The sequence below is a fragment of the Dicentrarchus labrax genome, unplaced genomic scaffold (genome assembly GCF_905237075.1).
Source record: "Dicentrarchus labrax unplaced genomic scaffold, dlabrax2021, whole genome shotgun sequence".
Classification (NCBI taxonomy): Eukaryota; Metazoa; Chordata; class Actinopteri; family Moronidae; genus Dicentrarchus; species Dicentrarchus labrax.
Window position 1 is genome coordinate 2,639,135 of NW_026136721.1, and position 16,233 is coordinate 2,655,367.

Genomic DNA, 16,233 nt, shown 5'->3' on the forward strand with positions numbered 1-16,233 from the left:
TACACAAACCATTACTCCCATTACTCCCATTACTCATCCAGTAGACCTGGAACACTGTGGTCATCCCATTGGAGTTGTGTTTGTGTCTCCACCACCTGAATTTAAGTCCAATATTCACCCTTTCAGCCCTGGTTTGTTCTCCACCAACCAACAACATCTAGCTGATCCAAACCCACATTTCTAAGAACCTGAAGTTTTTTGACTTTATTTTGTTCATTAAAGATTAAATTCTGAAACATTTCCACATTAAAATGTCTTGAACACCAGACCTGTGTTGTGTTCTTACATTATCCCAAATGTTTGTTTCCAACAATGTTTAAACTCATTTTATTCCGGTAACGCTGCGTAAAAGAAAGTTAAACCACGATACTATTTTAAAACAGCAGAGGGCGCTACGTACGTCTGACTGTGCTTGTTCTACGTCACTGGAGTCAGTCGCTGTATCGAGGCGCAAAGACGTCGGCTTCACTTTTACAAAGAAAAGGAAATACGCATTGTTTTTGCACAGTTTATACAGAAATTATATCTTCTATAATCCAATAAAGAAAATAGATTTTAAAGATTTTTGCCTGAGAAATAATTTTGTTTAAAAAAATCGTGATAAAATAATATCGTGGACCTTATCGTCACATATCTACTAGCATCACCTTTTCATATCAATATATTTATACAGTATAATAAGAAACAAATAAAAGCTAATAATTCAGCATTAGATGAATGTTTTAAATGTGTTTTGGGGGCTTTTACGGCCTTTATTAGACAGAAGCAGCTGAACACAGACAGTAAATATGGGGGATGAAGGACCCAGCCACCGGGTGAGCCACCAGGTGAGCCACCAGGTGAGCCACAGATATTGTTGCTTTCACTAAACTAATGACTAAACTTCTATATCCACCACTGGATTAGCTGTTACACAAGCACAGAGAACAAACAGTGGGTCAGAGAGCCTCTCAGGGTCAAGCTGCAGCCTATTGTGCAGGTTGCATTGAATAACAACAGGATTCAACAGCTTGCATACCGTGCATGTTTGAGCCAGGTGTCACTGGTATGAAAAGATCCTTTTATAAGAACAGCCAGGTGAGTGTATCTTTAACCACACTGTCATTAAAACAATGGATATATAGTGGTGCGTTTACTTAGAGCAGTCTGTGTCAGCCCACATAACGGACTCCTTCTAATGAAACATGGGGCAGTTTAAACAGGTCACTCACCACTAACTCAAAGCCCATTGATCAACAGGGTTGTCGTTCTAGTTTTACCCGGACTGCCCCTGAATACCCACATTGGTCGATAGGGACGTCAGTGAAACCCTCGTCCCGCTGCAATAGGCCCCTAACACGTTCGAGGTCCATCCTTCGGAAACGCCCCTCCCGAGCACAATCTCGACACCCGATTGGTCGAGCCGTCATCCATCGAGTGACGTGCGAAAACGCCGCGCCGCCATTGGCTCCGGCGAACGCCACTCACACAGACACCCGCAGCCGATTGGTCGACGCGGCGGTCGCTCCCCGCTCCATTGTCCGGGGATTGGTGCAGCAGCGCGGGCGGACTCCCTCCACGGGGCTCGGTCTTCACGGCTCACGGAGAGCGAATGTCGTCATGAGCGGTGGGTAGGAATTAAAACGTTGGTTGTTTTTTTTTATATGATCTTTTCTTTACTTCGTTTAAAACGTTGTGTTTGTGTCGAGCTGAGGGAGGAGGAGGAGGAGGAGGAGGAGGGGGAGGAGGAACGACACATTTAACGTGGTGCGATACGGAGTGTTTGTTGTAGCGCGACTCGGCCAGTTGTGTGAAGCAGAATAAGAAATGTACTTCCGGAAAAAGGGGGTGGGGGGGGAGGAGGAGGAGGGGGGGGGAGGCTAGCCAGGTATGCTAATGGGAGCTAATGTAGCTTTTACTTGTGTTTCCCTCCCCCCCCCCACTCTCCCACACCCTCCTCCCCCACTCCTCCCCCTCCACAATAAAACACAGTGGAGTTTATGTTGCGTTTCCGTCCCGGATGCGTTTTATTTGTGCAAACTTAAGCTGCTTAAGGCGAGCTAGGCTAACTAGCCACTGGGGGGCTAACGTTAGCTGAACAGAAGAGCAAACCGTGCAGTGTGTGTGTGTGTGTGTGTGTGTGTGTGTGTGTGTTAAAGACACACTCTCACAACTGTTTGGTGGTTGTAAAAAAAAAATAATCTAAAGCAGTGCTAATTGTTGTTGTCTCTCTCTCTCTCTCTCTCTCTCTCTCTGTCTCTCTCTCTCTCTCTGTCTCTCTCTCTCTCTCTCTGTGTCTCTCTCTCTCTCTCTCTCTCTCTCTGTCTCTCTCTCTCTCTCTCTCTCTGTGTCTCTCTCTCTCTCTCTCTCTCTCTCTCTCTGTCTCTCTCTCTCTCTCTCTCTGTGTCTCTCTCTCTCTGTCTCTCTCTCTCTCTCTCTGTGTCTCTCTCTCTCTCTCTCTCTCTGTGTCTCTCTCTCTCTCTCTGTCTCTCTCTCTCTCTCTCTGTCTCTCTCTCTCTCTCTCTCTGTGTCTCTCTCTCTCTCTCTCTCTGTCTCTCTCTCTCTCTCTCTCTCTCTCTCTCTCTCTCTCTGTCTCTCTCTCTCTCTGTGTGTCTCTCTCTCTCTCTCTCTCTCTCTCTCTCTCTCTCTCTCTCTCTCTCTCTCTCTCTCTGTCTCTCTCTCTCTCTCTCTCTCTCTCTCTCTCTCTCTCTCTCTAATCACACATCCCATAATAATGTGTCTGAGAGATCAGTGGCTCGGCAGGCTGGGGGATCCCCCGTGTGAAAGTTGAGGCACCGTGCTCCACACACACACAGCTGGATTTATAACACTTTATAACACAGCTGTAAGCCGAGGAAGCAGCTTCCTGTTCAGCAGCCAGACACAGTTTGTTTTCTGTGTGTGGGTGAAAGTTCGGCGTGCTCGGTGTTGTGTTGTAAATGTTGTTAAACTTTTCTCGCAGCGACACACGGCAGCCGATCTGCAGTTCGACCCGTGGTTGTGTTGAAAGTCCCAGTTTGTGGCTTTTAATGCTTTTACATTCGTTGGAGTCACAGAGAGCTACGCGTGTGCACTACCTGCTCCGAACAAAAGGTGGTAGCCGGAGGCGACACGTCCTTCTGAATGTGTTTATCATGAGTTATGTATCTACATTGAAGTGTTACTTACTGTACAAGTAAAAGAGACGTGTTTATTTCCCGGCTAAAAACTTCTGTTTTAATCCTGCAGCAGACGATATTCTTGCTCCCAGATTGTCTAAAGAGTCTTTGAGGATTCTGGAAATCAGTTGAGAACAGCGACAGACAGCAGCGTTACTTAAAAACGGTGTCATGTTTGCAAGGTTTGTGGTGCTGATGCTTTACGTTGGAGGCCATTTCTTTCAGTTAGAGTAGAGCTGTGATGAATCGGTCCTTTCCCAGCAGCCTGTGCAGTTACTATTACTGCTCGCCAGAACAGCGCTCTGAGGGCGAGCGTGTGGTTTGCGTGTCACCTGCTGTTTGATTTCAAGTGAATGTACTCAAATAATAGAAATTATAGTTAATGAATGATGACGGATGTCCATTTGAAGCTGAAAATACCCCCCCGTAAGCACCGATGCTGCATAAAACCACGACTGAAAAGACTTTCAGGAGGTTGCGGCGGACACAAACAACCTTTTTTTTCTTTTGCACTTGTATTTATTTCAGGGTATATTAAAATAAACACGTGGCTGTATTTTGTGTATTGAAGTTCAGGCAGTAATGACCACTGGAATAGGTCGCTCAGTTTAAATCAGGAGCGTACCACTTTACACCGGAGCACTTCTGTTGGACAATAACAGCCTCAACCCATTTTGGCCATTAGGCAGCACTGCCTGGTACTCAAGATTTACCCTGCTCTTGAACTCCCGGGCAGCCTGCCCTAAATGTACTTATGCTGACTGTCCTAACAGAAATATGATACGCTCAATAAATTCTGTCTTTTTCTTCATGTAATGTGTTTGACTGCAGTCCAGTAGTGGATTTCTTTGCTTAGAGAGTGTCTTGAGTTGTTGCCAGTAGCTTGATATATGTTTGTTAAATATGTTTATTAGTATTAGTAGTATAGAGTATTTTTTTTGGGGGGGGGGGTGCACAAATAAAACAACTGTCAGGGCCGCTCAGCTAACTTTATGAAAACCAGCTTACTAAGTGTTTTGTGAAAAGGTTGAGTTTTTTGCAGAAGATCTGAATGCTGCACTTGTTGTGAAAATGTGTTGAAAATGTTGTCCTGAATATAATATAAATATAATATAATGAATGATTTAACTTGTTTTTGTTATGAAGTAATGCCAAACAATAGCTGTTTTCAGCTTCTTAAAGGAGCAGTGTGTAACAGCCTTTTGGTTGGTTGCAGTCTTGAGATCATTACTCGGTACACATAAAAGATCTAAAAATGAATGTAATATGATTCACAATTGGTGAGAATGATAATTTTTGCATCATAATTTACTTTGAAATCATGATAAAGTGACATATGTTGGTGTCTGTAAACAAACACACGATTTCTTACATATAGAGAAAAGGACAATGTCAATACTATTTCAAGTAATTGTGCAGCCTTATAAGATAGTTAGTTACTTCCCCTTTTTTGTTATTGGCAGTTATTGTTGCATTGTAATTGTTGAACCTGAGTTAATTAAATAAATCGTCTTGAAAGTGAAAGGATAAAACTTTCAAGAAGCCACGATAACAGAACCAATTTCAAACTGTATGTGTATGAAAGTTTAGTTTACTCTGGGACTGTAATGAAAAATAAGAGTAATTTATGACTTCATTTGTGTAACTGCTGGTGTTTAAAGATCATGTGGTGATTACAGCGAGACGTTTACAGAGCCTCTCTTTCTTAGATCTGTTTCTGTTTCGTAGGAATGTCGTGTGATGTCCTTGAACAGACCTAACCACTGAAAATAGATGCCCACAGGCAGCCCTGACTCTGACTCTGCTGTGTCTGTGTGTTTTCCAGAACAACAGGACAGTATGGCCACCACTGTTGCTGTCAGTCCCAGTGAATATCTTCAGCCCTCCACTGCTTCCACACAAGTGAGTAACAGCCAGAAGTCACTCTCTGCTTCCCGGTTGCACCATGGCGCTCTCCTGACATCGTTACCTGTATTAACCCGTGATGCATTCATGTCGCTCCACACTGTAGGCAGATTTATTCTTCTGTACTGAGCGACTGATTGCCCCATTTGAGATTAATGAACTCCTGTGAAGAACTGGGATTTAATCAAAGGTCCACTTACTGGCCTTCTGGAACTTTCAGCTGCATCTCATGGCTGTCGGCAGCTTCATCTGAAGATGGACAAAAGCTAATGAGTCGACCTTTGAGCTACGAATATTGTGATAATTCTTACATTTGGTTGTTCGATGCTTCTGGTTTAAGAAATGTTCTACTTTCTCATAATGAATGTAAAGCACAGACAGTCATTGAAATCTCCTCATATTATTGTACTTTGATGTACATCAACATCAGATTGTTTGGTCTAAAGTATTACGATACCTGATTGATTACGTCAGTGCCACCCAGCTTGGTCACAATAGGCAGACCCAGGTGTTACCCCAGGTGCATTAAGTGGCCCAGTGTATATAAAGTGTTTTAAAATAGCTGAAGCTGACATTAATGCAGAATGCCTCCTTATGCTGATCTCACAGAAATGTACAAAAGCTTTGCAGGTAGAAGCTCTCGCCTACTACACCACACGTTTGTCATTGTTCATGATTTATGAAACCAGTTTGTTTAGCGTCACTTGCTTATTTTATGCTTATCTCTCGCTATCTTGCCCTATCTCTCTCCTAGTGGTTAACTGTTTCTGCACAGGCTGGTTTTAGTGCTGACTGTGTGTGATCGACTGTGTTTGTCTCTGCAGGACACCCAGCCCTCTCCTCTGGCCCTCTTGGCCGCCACCTGTAGTAAAATTGGCCCTCCTGCTGCTCAGGCTCCTGTCACGTCTCCTCCAGCGCAGCCGCAGCCTCGCAGGCTCCTCCCCATAAAGCCGGCTCCGATCGCCCCAGCTCCGCCCAAAAACCTGAGTTTCCTGTCAGCCAAAGGCAATGTGATCCAGCTCCCTGCAGGCCTGGGCTCCACGGCCCCTGGCAGTCCCATTGTGCTCACTATCCAACAGAGCCCGGCCCGCACCAACACCTCGGCCCCTGCCAACATCCAGTACCAGATGGTGCCTCAGATCCAGGGCGCTCAGACCATCCAGGTGATGCCACAGGGAGGTCAGATCCAACTCATACCAGGCACCAACCAGGCCATCATCACCACTCCCATGACCATGCCGGCCCCGGCAGCCGCCGCCACTCCGGTCACACCACAGAAGACTGTAGCCATCAAGCCCTCCCCCAAGTTGCGCAAGCCAAACAACTCTGCTGCAAACATGGTGCAGCTACCCGGCGGGCTCACGCTGCCGCTCAACGTGGCGACCGGAGAGGTGGGCGGGACTCAAATCATCACAGAGACAGCAGCTGCCCCTCCCACTCCAGGAAAGGGACGACGAGGGAGGAAGAAGAAAGCGGTCCTGGCTGCTCAGCCTCCGCCTCCTCCTCCACAGGCTGTCTCCCCACCTCCCGAGCAGATGGAGACCATCCTGATAGAAGCTGGTGACAACATCATTCAGGTAACATCTGGCTGCTGCTGCTGCTGCTGCAAGCAGAATGCACACATTGTGTTATATTTCACTGGCTCATACAATCTTAAGATGTTTGCACTGAACTCTGTGAGGTTTCTGGAGCTGCAGTGACAGCTGAGGCAAGATACAGTAGTTCACTTTTGTCGTTATGCAAACACAAGGTTCATTCTTGACCTTGGAAACACGTAGAGTACACACAAAGTACTCATAATACAATGGAGTCTAAACTCTAGGTTAACTTATCAGCGAGAGAATGTGAATCCATCCAACTGTTGATGGAACCAATACATTGTGTTTCAACTGAACGACTTTTTTAAATCACAGTAAACTGTTGGTTTTGTCCACAAACTACAGCACAAAGTTGTTGGGTTTACAGTGTTATAAAAGCAGGTAATCTTCACAATGTGAATCACTTTTGCCCCTTTGGATTAATGATTATTATACCGAACCAAACTTAACTTTTTTACCAACTCTGTCTTACTTTGTTATGTTAGTTCACTCTCCCTGCTCTCAGCGGCAGCAGGCAGAGAGTAAGTAAAGGACTGACATATATGGTGTTAATTATCAGTAAAATTCAAAGCTTGTTCTGCTGCCCTCAAGTGGCCAAAAGAACAATTAATGCAGGTGTGATTTAAAGTGAGCCCACTAACTTGTGGTGTTAAGTGTTCTTGTGGGGAGAGAGATGCTCCCACAGCTGAACTATTACAGGGTTGACTTCCTCCCCACAGGCCTCTTGTACATCAGCAGCCTTGACCCCAACACACTCTCATTTATGGTAACACCACTCCAGATGTAAGCTAAAAGCCTCCTGATACCTGATCACCACAGGTAACCTCTCCTGTCTCTGTATTTGCAGGCGGGTAACAACCTACTGATCGTACAGAGTCCTGGGCAGCCAGCTGTGGTGCAGCAGGTCCAGTTGGTCCAGTCCAAACCGGAGTCTCAGGTGGTTCAGATCCCACAGCAGGCCTTGAAGGTGGTGCAGGCCGCCTCCGCCACGTTACCGACCGTCCCACAGAGACAGTCAGTCCCCTCGAGCCTGCAGGTCACTCAAACAGATCCAACGCCGACACAGGTATCTCTTCAACAGACTCTCCTAGCAGCTAAGCGAAGTTGCTTTACAGGAAAATTACATTAAAATATTATATTCACTCTTTTATCTATTGTAATAAAAATCTTCCATGTAATATAATCACGTCTAGCGGTGCCTTAGCTTCAGTGCGACCACTTGGCTCTTGGCAGTGTTGGTCAGTTGGTCCACCAGTTGGGTCCAAAGTGAAATATCTCAGCAGCTACTGGATGGATTTCCATAATATTTTGTACATTCACAACCCCTCATTTTTCTTTTAGAGCTATGAGGTTGTTGAATGAATGAAGTGTCTCAACAGCTATTGGATGGATTGCCATAACATTTGGTACAAACACATGATTTCCACCCTCAGGATGAATTCTAATAACTTTGGTGAACATTTTAATCTCTGCTTTGCTTTGGTTTATGACTAAATACCTGCAAAACTAATAACATTCCCATCAGCCTCATCTGTACTTTCTGTGTAGAGCTAATTAGCCAGGAACAACGAGAAAGTTTACATTTGTTGCTGCCCCTTCGGACAAAAGCATTAGTTTGCAGTCTGTGCTGGTGGCTTTAAGAATAACTGTGTAGAAATAAATCTTCTCGTTGATAATCTTCTTTGTTTATGTAGGTCAGATAGAGTCATAAATATTAAATTGAGACTGTTTCATAACCAGTTAAAAACACCTTTAAGTATGTTGAATTAGCAGTTTTTTTATTTATGCATTCTCAACAGACCGTGATATAAAACTTTGAGTGAAAGCAGGAAATGAGCACAAACCGCAGTCACACTGTGCAGCCCCGTTTAAATCACACTTCAGACATCCGTTTGACATTTTCTTCCCTCAGATCCTCTTCAAAACAGCATCGGGTGAGTGGCAGTCTATTCAGGTCCAGGACTCGGTCTCCACGACAACGACTCCCACCACTTCGGTCGTCACCACCACCACCTCGCCACAGGCCGCCACCAAGAGGACGCTGGCGGGGGGTCGGAAGGAACGGACTCTGGCAAAGATTGCTCCGGCGGGGGGAATGATAACGTTGAACACGCCGCAGCTCTCCTCAACAGCTCAGGCGGTGCAGACGATCAGCATCAACGGGGTCCAAGTTCAGGGAGTTCCTGTCACCATCACCAACGCAGGGGGTGAGTGGATGTTGGCAGAGAAAACTATAGACTGGGACCAGAAGCATTTGATTGTGTGATAAAGAGACTGTACGTATAATTTACCAACTCAAAAAAGTGGGATTAGATACATAGATCGATAGAGTACTCTATTAATCCCGTCAGGAAATTGCAGCAGCAGCCAAGTGACACATTAATCACAAAGAGGTAAATAATAACACAATAGGTGAATGCTCTAAATGTACTTAACTACAGTATATATTTAGTTTTAAGTAGCTCTTGAAGAATATCAATATAAAGCTTTAATTACCTATTTTCTTGTTTTTTAATGAGCAATTGAGAGAGCAAGAATTTAATTAGACACATTTTGTCATCTATAATCAGGGTACAGATTCAGTGAAAGTAGATTAATAATAATATTCAGTGATTGCCCAGCCTGAGGGCAATGTCAGCAGAAAACATCCACCATGAAGATTAAACGATTCAGGATATTTAGAACAGTCAACAGTTTGAAAAATGGAAAAAACAGCAGACGCTTAATCAACTCCTGGATATAAAAAGTCCTTCTGTTTAGAACATCTTGTCAACTGTTTGCTTTCATGTGTCTGCATTATGGTAATGTCACCATTAATCACTCATTAGAATTTCACTCCACTTTGACTCAGTAGGCTGCTAGTCTAATTAGATTTTCAGAGGAACCGCTCTGGCAGTAGCCCCCGCTGTGTCTCTTACAGTGCGTCTGTCTGTGTGCTTGTCAGGCCAGCAGCACCTCACGGTCCAGACGATGCAGGGCGGAGGGCTCCAGCTGGCAACGACGCAGGGCCAGCCGGCCATCCAGGTAGACCAGACCCTCACCCTGGAGCTGCCCGGCCAGCCAGGAGAAAAGAAGCGACGTATGGCCTGCACCTGCCCCAATTGTAAAGACGCAGACAAGAGGTGAGTGCGTCAAGAGATTGGGCAAGTACGTGCCAATATTACCCAAGTTTCCCTGGCTGTGGTTTAAGCATTCAGTAAAGAGACAAGAACAGATTTAGAATTGTAAGGCTGTAAGGAAATATTACCAACTGGAAAGATTTTCATTTAGTTACCTTGTCTTAGACATTTTGAGAACTTGTGTAATAAATAAATGAAAGCCTATTTTTTAGTGAATAGTGTTGGATAAGAAGATGTTGCCGTTAGCGTTGGCAGAAAATAACAATGAATACAAATCTAATATTTTGTAGATACTGTTTGTGCTTCTGAAAATCAAAATTCTTGAACAAACAGAAGAATCGGAGACTTCTTAAATACAGTTTAAGTCCATTTTAAAGCTAAAGCGAATGCTGTTGGTTGTTACTTTTGAATGCTCAGTTGTACTATGCAGACTGTACACCTCACTATGTTTGTGCGTGTTCACACTGCAGGCCCGGGGAGGTGGGGAAGAGGAAGCACATCTGCCACATCGCCGGCTGTGAGAAGACGTTCAGGAAAACGTCGCTGCTCAGAGCTCACGTCCGACTGCACACCGGCGAAAGGCCCTTCGTCTGCAACTGGGTGTTCTGTGGGAAACGCTTCACGCGCAGCGACGAGCTGCAGCGGCACGCCAGGACGCACACAGGTCTGTCTGCTGGAGAAAACACACATGTAAACACACACACACATACACACAATGGCTCAACCGAAAGAAGGATACCTCATGAATAAGAGTGGGTGAGATAAAAGCTACAAGATTGTGGTGGTGTTAACCACTTAATCAAATCCGAAGTGAAAGAACAAAAGAAAGAAAACTAGTTAATCTATCACTGATAAGCTTACTGAGGTCACATATTAGAAATTTTGAGTAGTAAAGTTCAGATATCCCTCTCACTAAAAGTAGAAAACGCAGACATTCATTATCATCTTATTAAATGTTTCCAGTCAGGCTACTCACAGCAGCGTCTGCTGGGCTGTAAATATGAAAAAAGACAAGATAGAGTAAGTAATCATGTGATACTATCAGCAGAGATTATTATGGAGGGTCAGTAAATAAAATCAGATCAGTGATAAGAGATACAGCTCCGTGTGCATGTGCAATGAAGAAGGCATTTGGTTTAAACATCTGAGCATTTACTGAGGTTTCTGATATATGAATATAATCTATTTTAATGCAGTCGTGTGCACAGAATGTAAACTGCAATGTTGTAAAAACAGAACTTAAAAATAAACAGATGAGCTTTATAAAATTTTAACAGTAATAAAAATTATATTTTAAAATATCTGTATGAACATTATGAACTGACATAAAATACTGAAAGTATTTGAAGAGATATTTCTCAAATGTTCTACTGTTGTACTAAATGCTGTACTATACTGCACTATCAGCAAGTATATGAATGAAAATATTGATTTATCGCTGTCGTTCTGTTTCCCCCCTCCCCACAGGAGACAAGCGCTTCGAGTGCAACCAGTGTCAGAAACGCTTCATGAGGAGTGACCACCTGACGAAGCATTACAAGACTCACATAAACACCAAGAACCTGTGAGCTGCCTGTATACTGAGTGTATCCACAGACAAACTCTCTGAAACTACAGACTGTATTAGAGGAAGGAGGGGGCAGAGGAGACGATACCAAGGGAGTGTCTGTGACTTATCCTATTGTGGGAAATACTCCCAAAAAAAAAGTCCCTATAATCCCCTCTCACTGCTCTCGGACACTGTAGCGTGGTGTACAAAGAAAACCCTTCCTGGTGGAAATTAATTGATAATAGTTTATCTTTGTTTTCTTCTTCGGTCTGAGCGGTACCAGCTCTGACTGAATGCGTAAGATGGCGAGGATTCAGACGCAGACGCTTAACTCTGCTTGCTTATTTATGAACTGCTCTGGGGGAAGAATGTACACAGAAATATACGCCAACACCAAGACCACAGGACTCCAGCTTCCCTCTCTTTTGTTTTTTCTTCTCCCCAAATCCTGCTTGTTTTTTATAAATTTGATTAGTACGTTGCGGATGTTCCACAGCAAGCTCCCACAAATTTGCCGTCAAAACAGGAAAAAATTCAACACCATGTTTTGTAAACAGAAATTTGTTTTACCTCGGAGGAATGGTAATTTAGTTTTAAGCTGTTGATGTTTCAGCAGGAAGTCTCTGCTGAGTGAAAACATGTACACCCCAAAAAGAAGAAGCTGGGGACCATTACATTAAAAACTCCCCTTACACGACTTTTGAAAACCTTTAGAAGTTTACACCGGCTATTTTTAAAGTGTGTATATGCATACTATTAAACATAATATTAATAATGATAATAAACTATTTATAACATTTTTCCATACAATTGTTACAGATTGATTTACAAAGTAGGTATGTAGAATAAAACGGAAGCTGACTCAAATAAGACTCAAAGTTAAAGGCCTAAACTTTTACATCACAAACATAAAGAGGATGTAAAAACAACATTTTATCACGTGCACACAGTTTGCTTTGAGGGTGACTGATCGGGCTGAGCTCTTCCAGCAGAGCTTTAAATGCAGTCACTTAGATGACAAGACCTGAGAACACAAGAGGCCTGGAAGGAGGTTATTATGCAGTTCGGGGCCAGAAGTCACTGTGCCTTAAAGGTTCTCATAAAATTTTTTAAATAACTTTGCAAAAATTGCTGCTGAAATTTAAATCGTTTGGTGAGGATCTCGACTCCTGCCGGAAAATATACTTACAGCCGTCCAAATGCAACGAGATGGAGGTAAAAAAAAGACATTTTCTTCATTGTAAAACCAGATAAGTTAATTTAACTGAAGAAAAGTATTGAAACTGATTATATCGGAAATTTTAAGTAAAAGTAACTCAATTTTTTATTTGTACTGTGAAAAAAAAACAACCTAGTACAGTAAGTAACAGTACTTTATCAGCAATGTTTCTTTAACTTAAAAAAATGTAGACTCATCCATTTCAACAACTTATTTGAGTTTGCTTAAAGTGAGAAGAGAAAGAAGATCTTTGATTTGGATTTCACTCAGTCAGACTTCGTAAAGCTTAGCAAGTTTTCAGATATCGTCTTGTGTCTGGTTGGTAGAGTTTTGTGGGCAGGGACAACATTATCGGGACAGTTTCTATCAACATTAAGGAAATCTGGACATTCTTCAAGGCCGTCAGTGAGGCTTTTGAAGTCGAGTCTCCTGTTTTCAGAGGTACATCTAAAGCTCACACTAGTTAAAATAACTGATTAGGTCTAATGTCACAAACTGCAAACATATAATTGGAGAATAATAGAGGACCCAGGATTGATCCCTGTGGAACACCATGTGGACCGTCAGCAGTATGTTGTGATCGGTCATATCAAACGGCTGTGAGTTGATCACGGTGAAGCAGGATGTTACATCCATCAGCTGCAAGGAGGAAGATGTTGGTAACATCTCAGATGATTCAAAGACCTGACGGAAGTGTTCGTTTATGCTGGCGTGGAAATACTGTTAAGTCACTTAAAAATCCAAAAAATGGGAGTTTAAGACAGTTTTATAATTCAAGAGATCCAGGTTTTGTTTTTTTTCTGTTGAGGTTCGACAATAATGATGATTTCACATATGAATCTGTGTATACTACCGAAACAAATCTTCTTATCTTTAGAGAAAAACTTTCTGGAGAAGGCTTTCATTTCCTGTGCTATCTAAGGGACGATTGGGCTTATATGACAACAAACAACAAACCAAGAGTTTAAGTAAATAAGACCAAAGTAAATAAGGTCAGAGAGTTCTCCTGAGTCTCCAGGTGCTAAGGATTTAATTCATTGATATATTAGTAATAAGAGGAGTCGATCACCCTGGTGATAAACCCACTCACACCCCTCTTTTCACTCTGAGAACCAAACCAGGTTGCTACACAGTTGGTTATCCCTCTTGGATACCACGAAAGGTACGCTCACGTCTCGGGCTGGGTATCGAACTTCAGTACTTTTTTGGTCCTGACTGGTACTTGTTGTTTTATCACATAGTTCCTGATTTTTAGATTTCTGAGTTTTAGACATTTTTCTGTTAAAGGTTAAAGTTCTCAAATGGCTGTATGTTTTTAGACCATATTTCATTTTAACTAAAACTTCTTTTGTTAACCAAAATGTTTTTTTTGTTTTGTAGTTGAGAGGTTTAAGTTTAGATTATGGTGTATATTTTAGAAAAACCATGTTTATACTTCAAAGAAAGTACAAGTTTGGTACTTGTACCAAACGATACCCAGCCCCTACTTACACTTTGTGTACTAATAAATAATAACTAAATTCCAGGGTAACTCTGCTATTCTGCTTTACTTACAGTATAATTTTGATTTGATGATTTGTAGCCTATGCATTGCTGTATATATGATCAGATTTCCAAGTATTTGGCCTGACTTGACAATCACGTCTCGAGATGAAGAAAACAAACCTTTCTCAGGCCTTCGATCAGTTACTTTGTACATGAATTTTGCCAGCTATGTGATAGCTTTAATTCTTAACTAACACTTGAGAAGTTTTTGTTGATATACAGATGACCAGCATTAGGCCTAATGTACAGTATTCACACAAGTTACTTAAATATCTTTTTTGCTTTACAGGAAACATGTTGTTGCTCATATCGTTTTTTTTTTTTTTTGATATAATGAAGATGTACTGACCTTCTGTGGGAGTTCCTTTCATTTAAGAAATACACCGATGTATTGTCAAAATAAGCTTTTTGGTCAAATTAGCCATCAGACAGCAGGTAGCTTCTCCACCTCTGTGTTGAGTTTTCACTGTGGTGTGTGTTAATACTGTGACATACATGTTTAATGGATGGTGCTGCCTTTGCTAAAAATGATCCAACAGCAACTTCTTCTCTGAACACAAACAGAGAAATTTGACCAAAAAGCTAAAGTCCGATTTTTAATTCTTAATTATTATTTTTTTTAAAAAGCGCTTTGAACCATTTTTTCCTCGAAGTGCTTCACAGGGGCGACAGATAACGTAAAGCTTAGGTGGCCAATATTTGGTGTATTTTTTTCCAGAATGTGTCTGAAGACAAGCGATGCCATTTGGATGGATAGACAGAGCCTGTTCATATTTATGTTTGTATTTCATGTCTGAATATGTAAATACAGTGTGTGTCTGGTAGACACGGTAAATGTAGGATATTAGAAAACAAAAGTTAAAGCTGCCTAGTGTTGTGGTTGGCGTGGCCAGCCCTTGAAGGAAGTGGACTTTGTACAGTGTGTAAGGAATAAAATATAATGTGACATTGTATAGCTTCATTCCTGCTTTGTATAAGACTTCTAGATCTTTTTTCTATTGAATTAAAGATGCCTTAGACAGCTGCACCCAGTATTTAAAGATGGTTTTTTTTTTGTCTAATTCCAGGTAACAACATTTGTGAAGTTCCTTTATGTTTTTAACTTATGTTACATGCTAATGTAATGTGCACTGATTTAAAATCCCAGGTTCCAAAAAAATTTGTAAATTTAATCTTGATTGTAATTAAATATAATGAGATTTTCCAAATTAAGACATTTCTGTTGCTTGGTTTCTGTGAATTAAATGCTTCTCCTTCTCCAAGCCTATAATGTCAGTTAATGTTCTGCGGCCAACTGTTTGTGTTCATCAGGAGAACCCAGAGAACCAGCAATTTATTTTATAACTTGTATAAAGGTGCTAAAACATAAAGTTTGCTCCTTTTCTACACGTCACCCCCTCAAATAAAGATCTCCAACTGCTTGCTGCTTGTTTTATTTTTATTCCTACTCCCACCTTGGAGTCAATTATAGATAAAAACACCTGTAGTGTTTAAGTAGTTGCATAATTTAGACCTTATTCTTTCTGTTCCTTTTGTAAAAATATTACTTTTATCAGAATCAATTCCATCATTGTCCGTGTTGTTTAAACAGTCCACCAACTTCATCAAGATGGGGACAGGCATCCAATGTCTGACATTAAAATAAATTAGAAAATATAAAGCTAAAAAACGAGAGAATTTAACATTTAATCACAAATATTATATAGATATATTTCAACGCAGTCACACCCTTATGGAATGAATTATGACAATTACTGTTCAACAGAAATCATTTTAGTTTTTAAATGTAGTAACATTAATAATTAAAGGATTTTTAATGTGGCAACATCGTAATCGTTAACATAAGTGCACATTTTACATTTTTATTTTTTATGTTAATCGAACCTTTTCAGCTCTTGAAAGGTACTTTAGACCTAGACTTCTCTTTATTGATCCCTTTCGGGTGACTCCCTCAAGGAAATTGGATTTCCAGCAGCTTACAAAATACTTGTATAGAAAATAAAAGAGGTATTAAAAAAAATACAATATAAGATAAACAATAAACTCTTAGCTAAATATAGAAAGTAAAAGTAAAATAAAATTCAAGTAAAATAAAATAAGATAAATGTAGAGACCTGTATAGAGGATAAATATAGATAAATAAAGATAAATATATATAGGA

At 41.4% G+C, this 16,233-nt stretch overlaps 1 protein-coding gene across 3 annotated transcripts; it reads left to right on the top strand.

The window, feature by feature from the left end:
- Positions 1-1,503: 1,503 nt before the first annotated feature.
- On the top strand, positions 1,504-15,493 carry sp2 (sp2 transcription factor). Of its 3 annotated transcripts, none has more exons than XM_051384576.1 (8): positions 1,504-1,606; positions 4,963-5,039; positions 5,867-6,619; positions 7,488-7,706; positions 8,553-8,847; positions 9,585-9,762; positions 10,230-10,423; positions 11,227-15,493. In XM_051384576.1, the coding sequence occupies exons 1-8, from the start codon at positions 1,600-1,602 to the stop codon at positions 11,325-11,327; spliced, it is 1,824 nt and encodes a 607-aa protein (XP_051240536.1). In that variant the 5' UTR covers positions 1,504-1,599; the 3' UTR covers positions 11,328-15,493. The 3 variants fall into 3 exon arrangements, with proteins under 3 accessions (XP_051240536.1, XP_051240534.1, XP_051240535.1); XM_051384574.1 differs by having other exon boundaries at positions 1,536-1,606; positions 4,866-5,039; XM_051384575.1 differs by having other exon boundaries at positions 1,594-1,624.
- Positions 15,494-16,233: the final 740 nt, after the last annotated feature.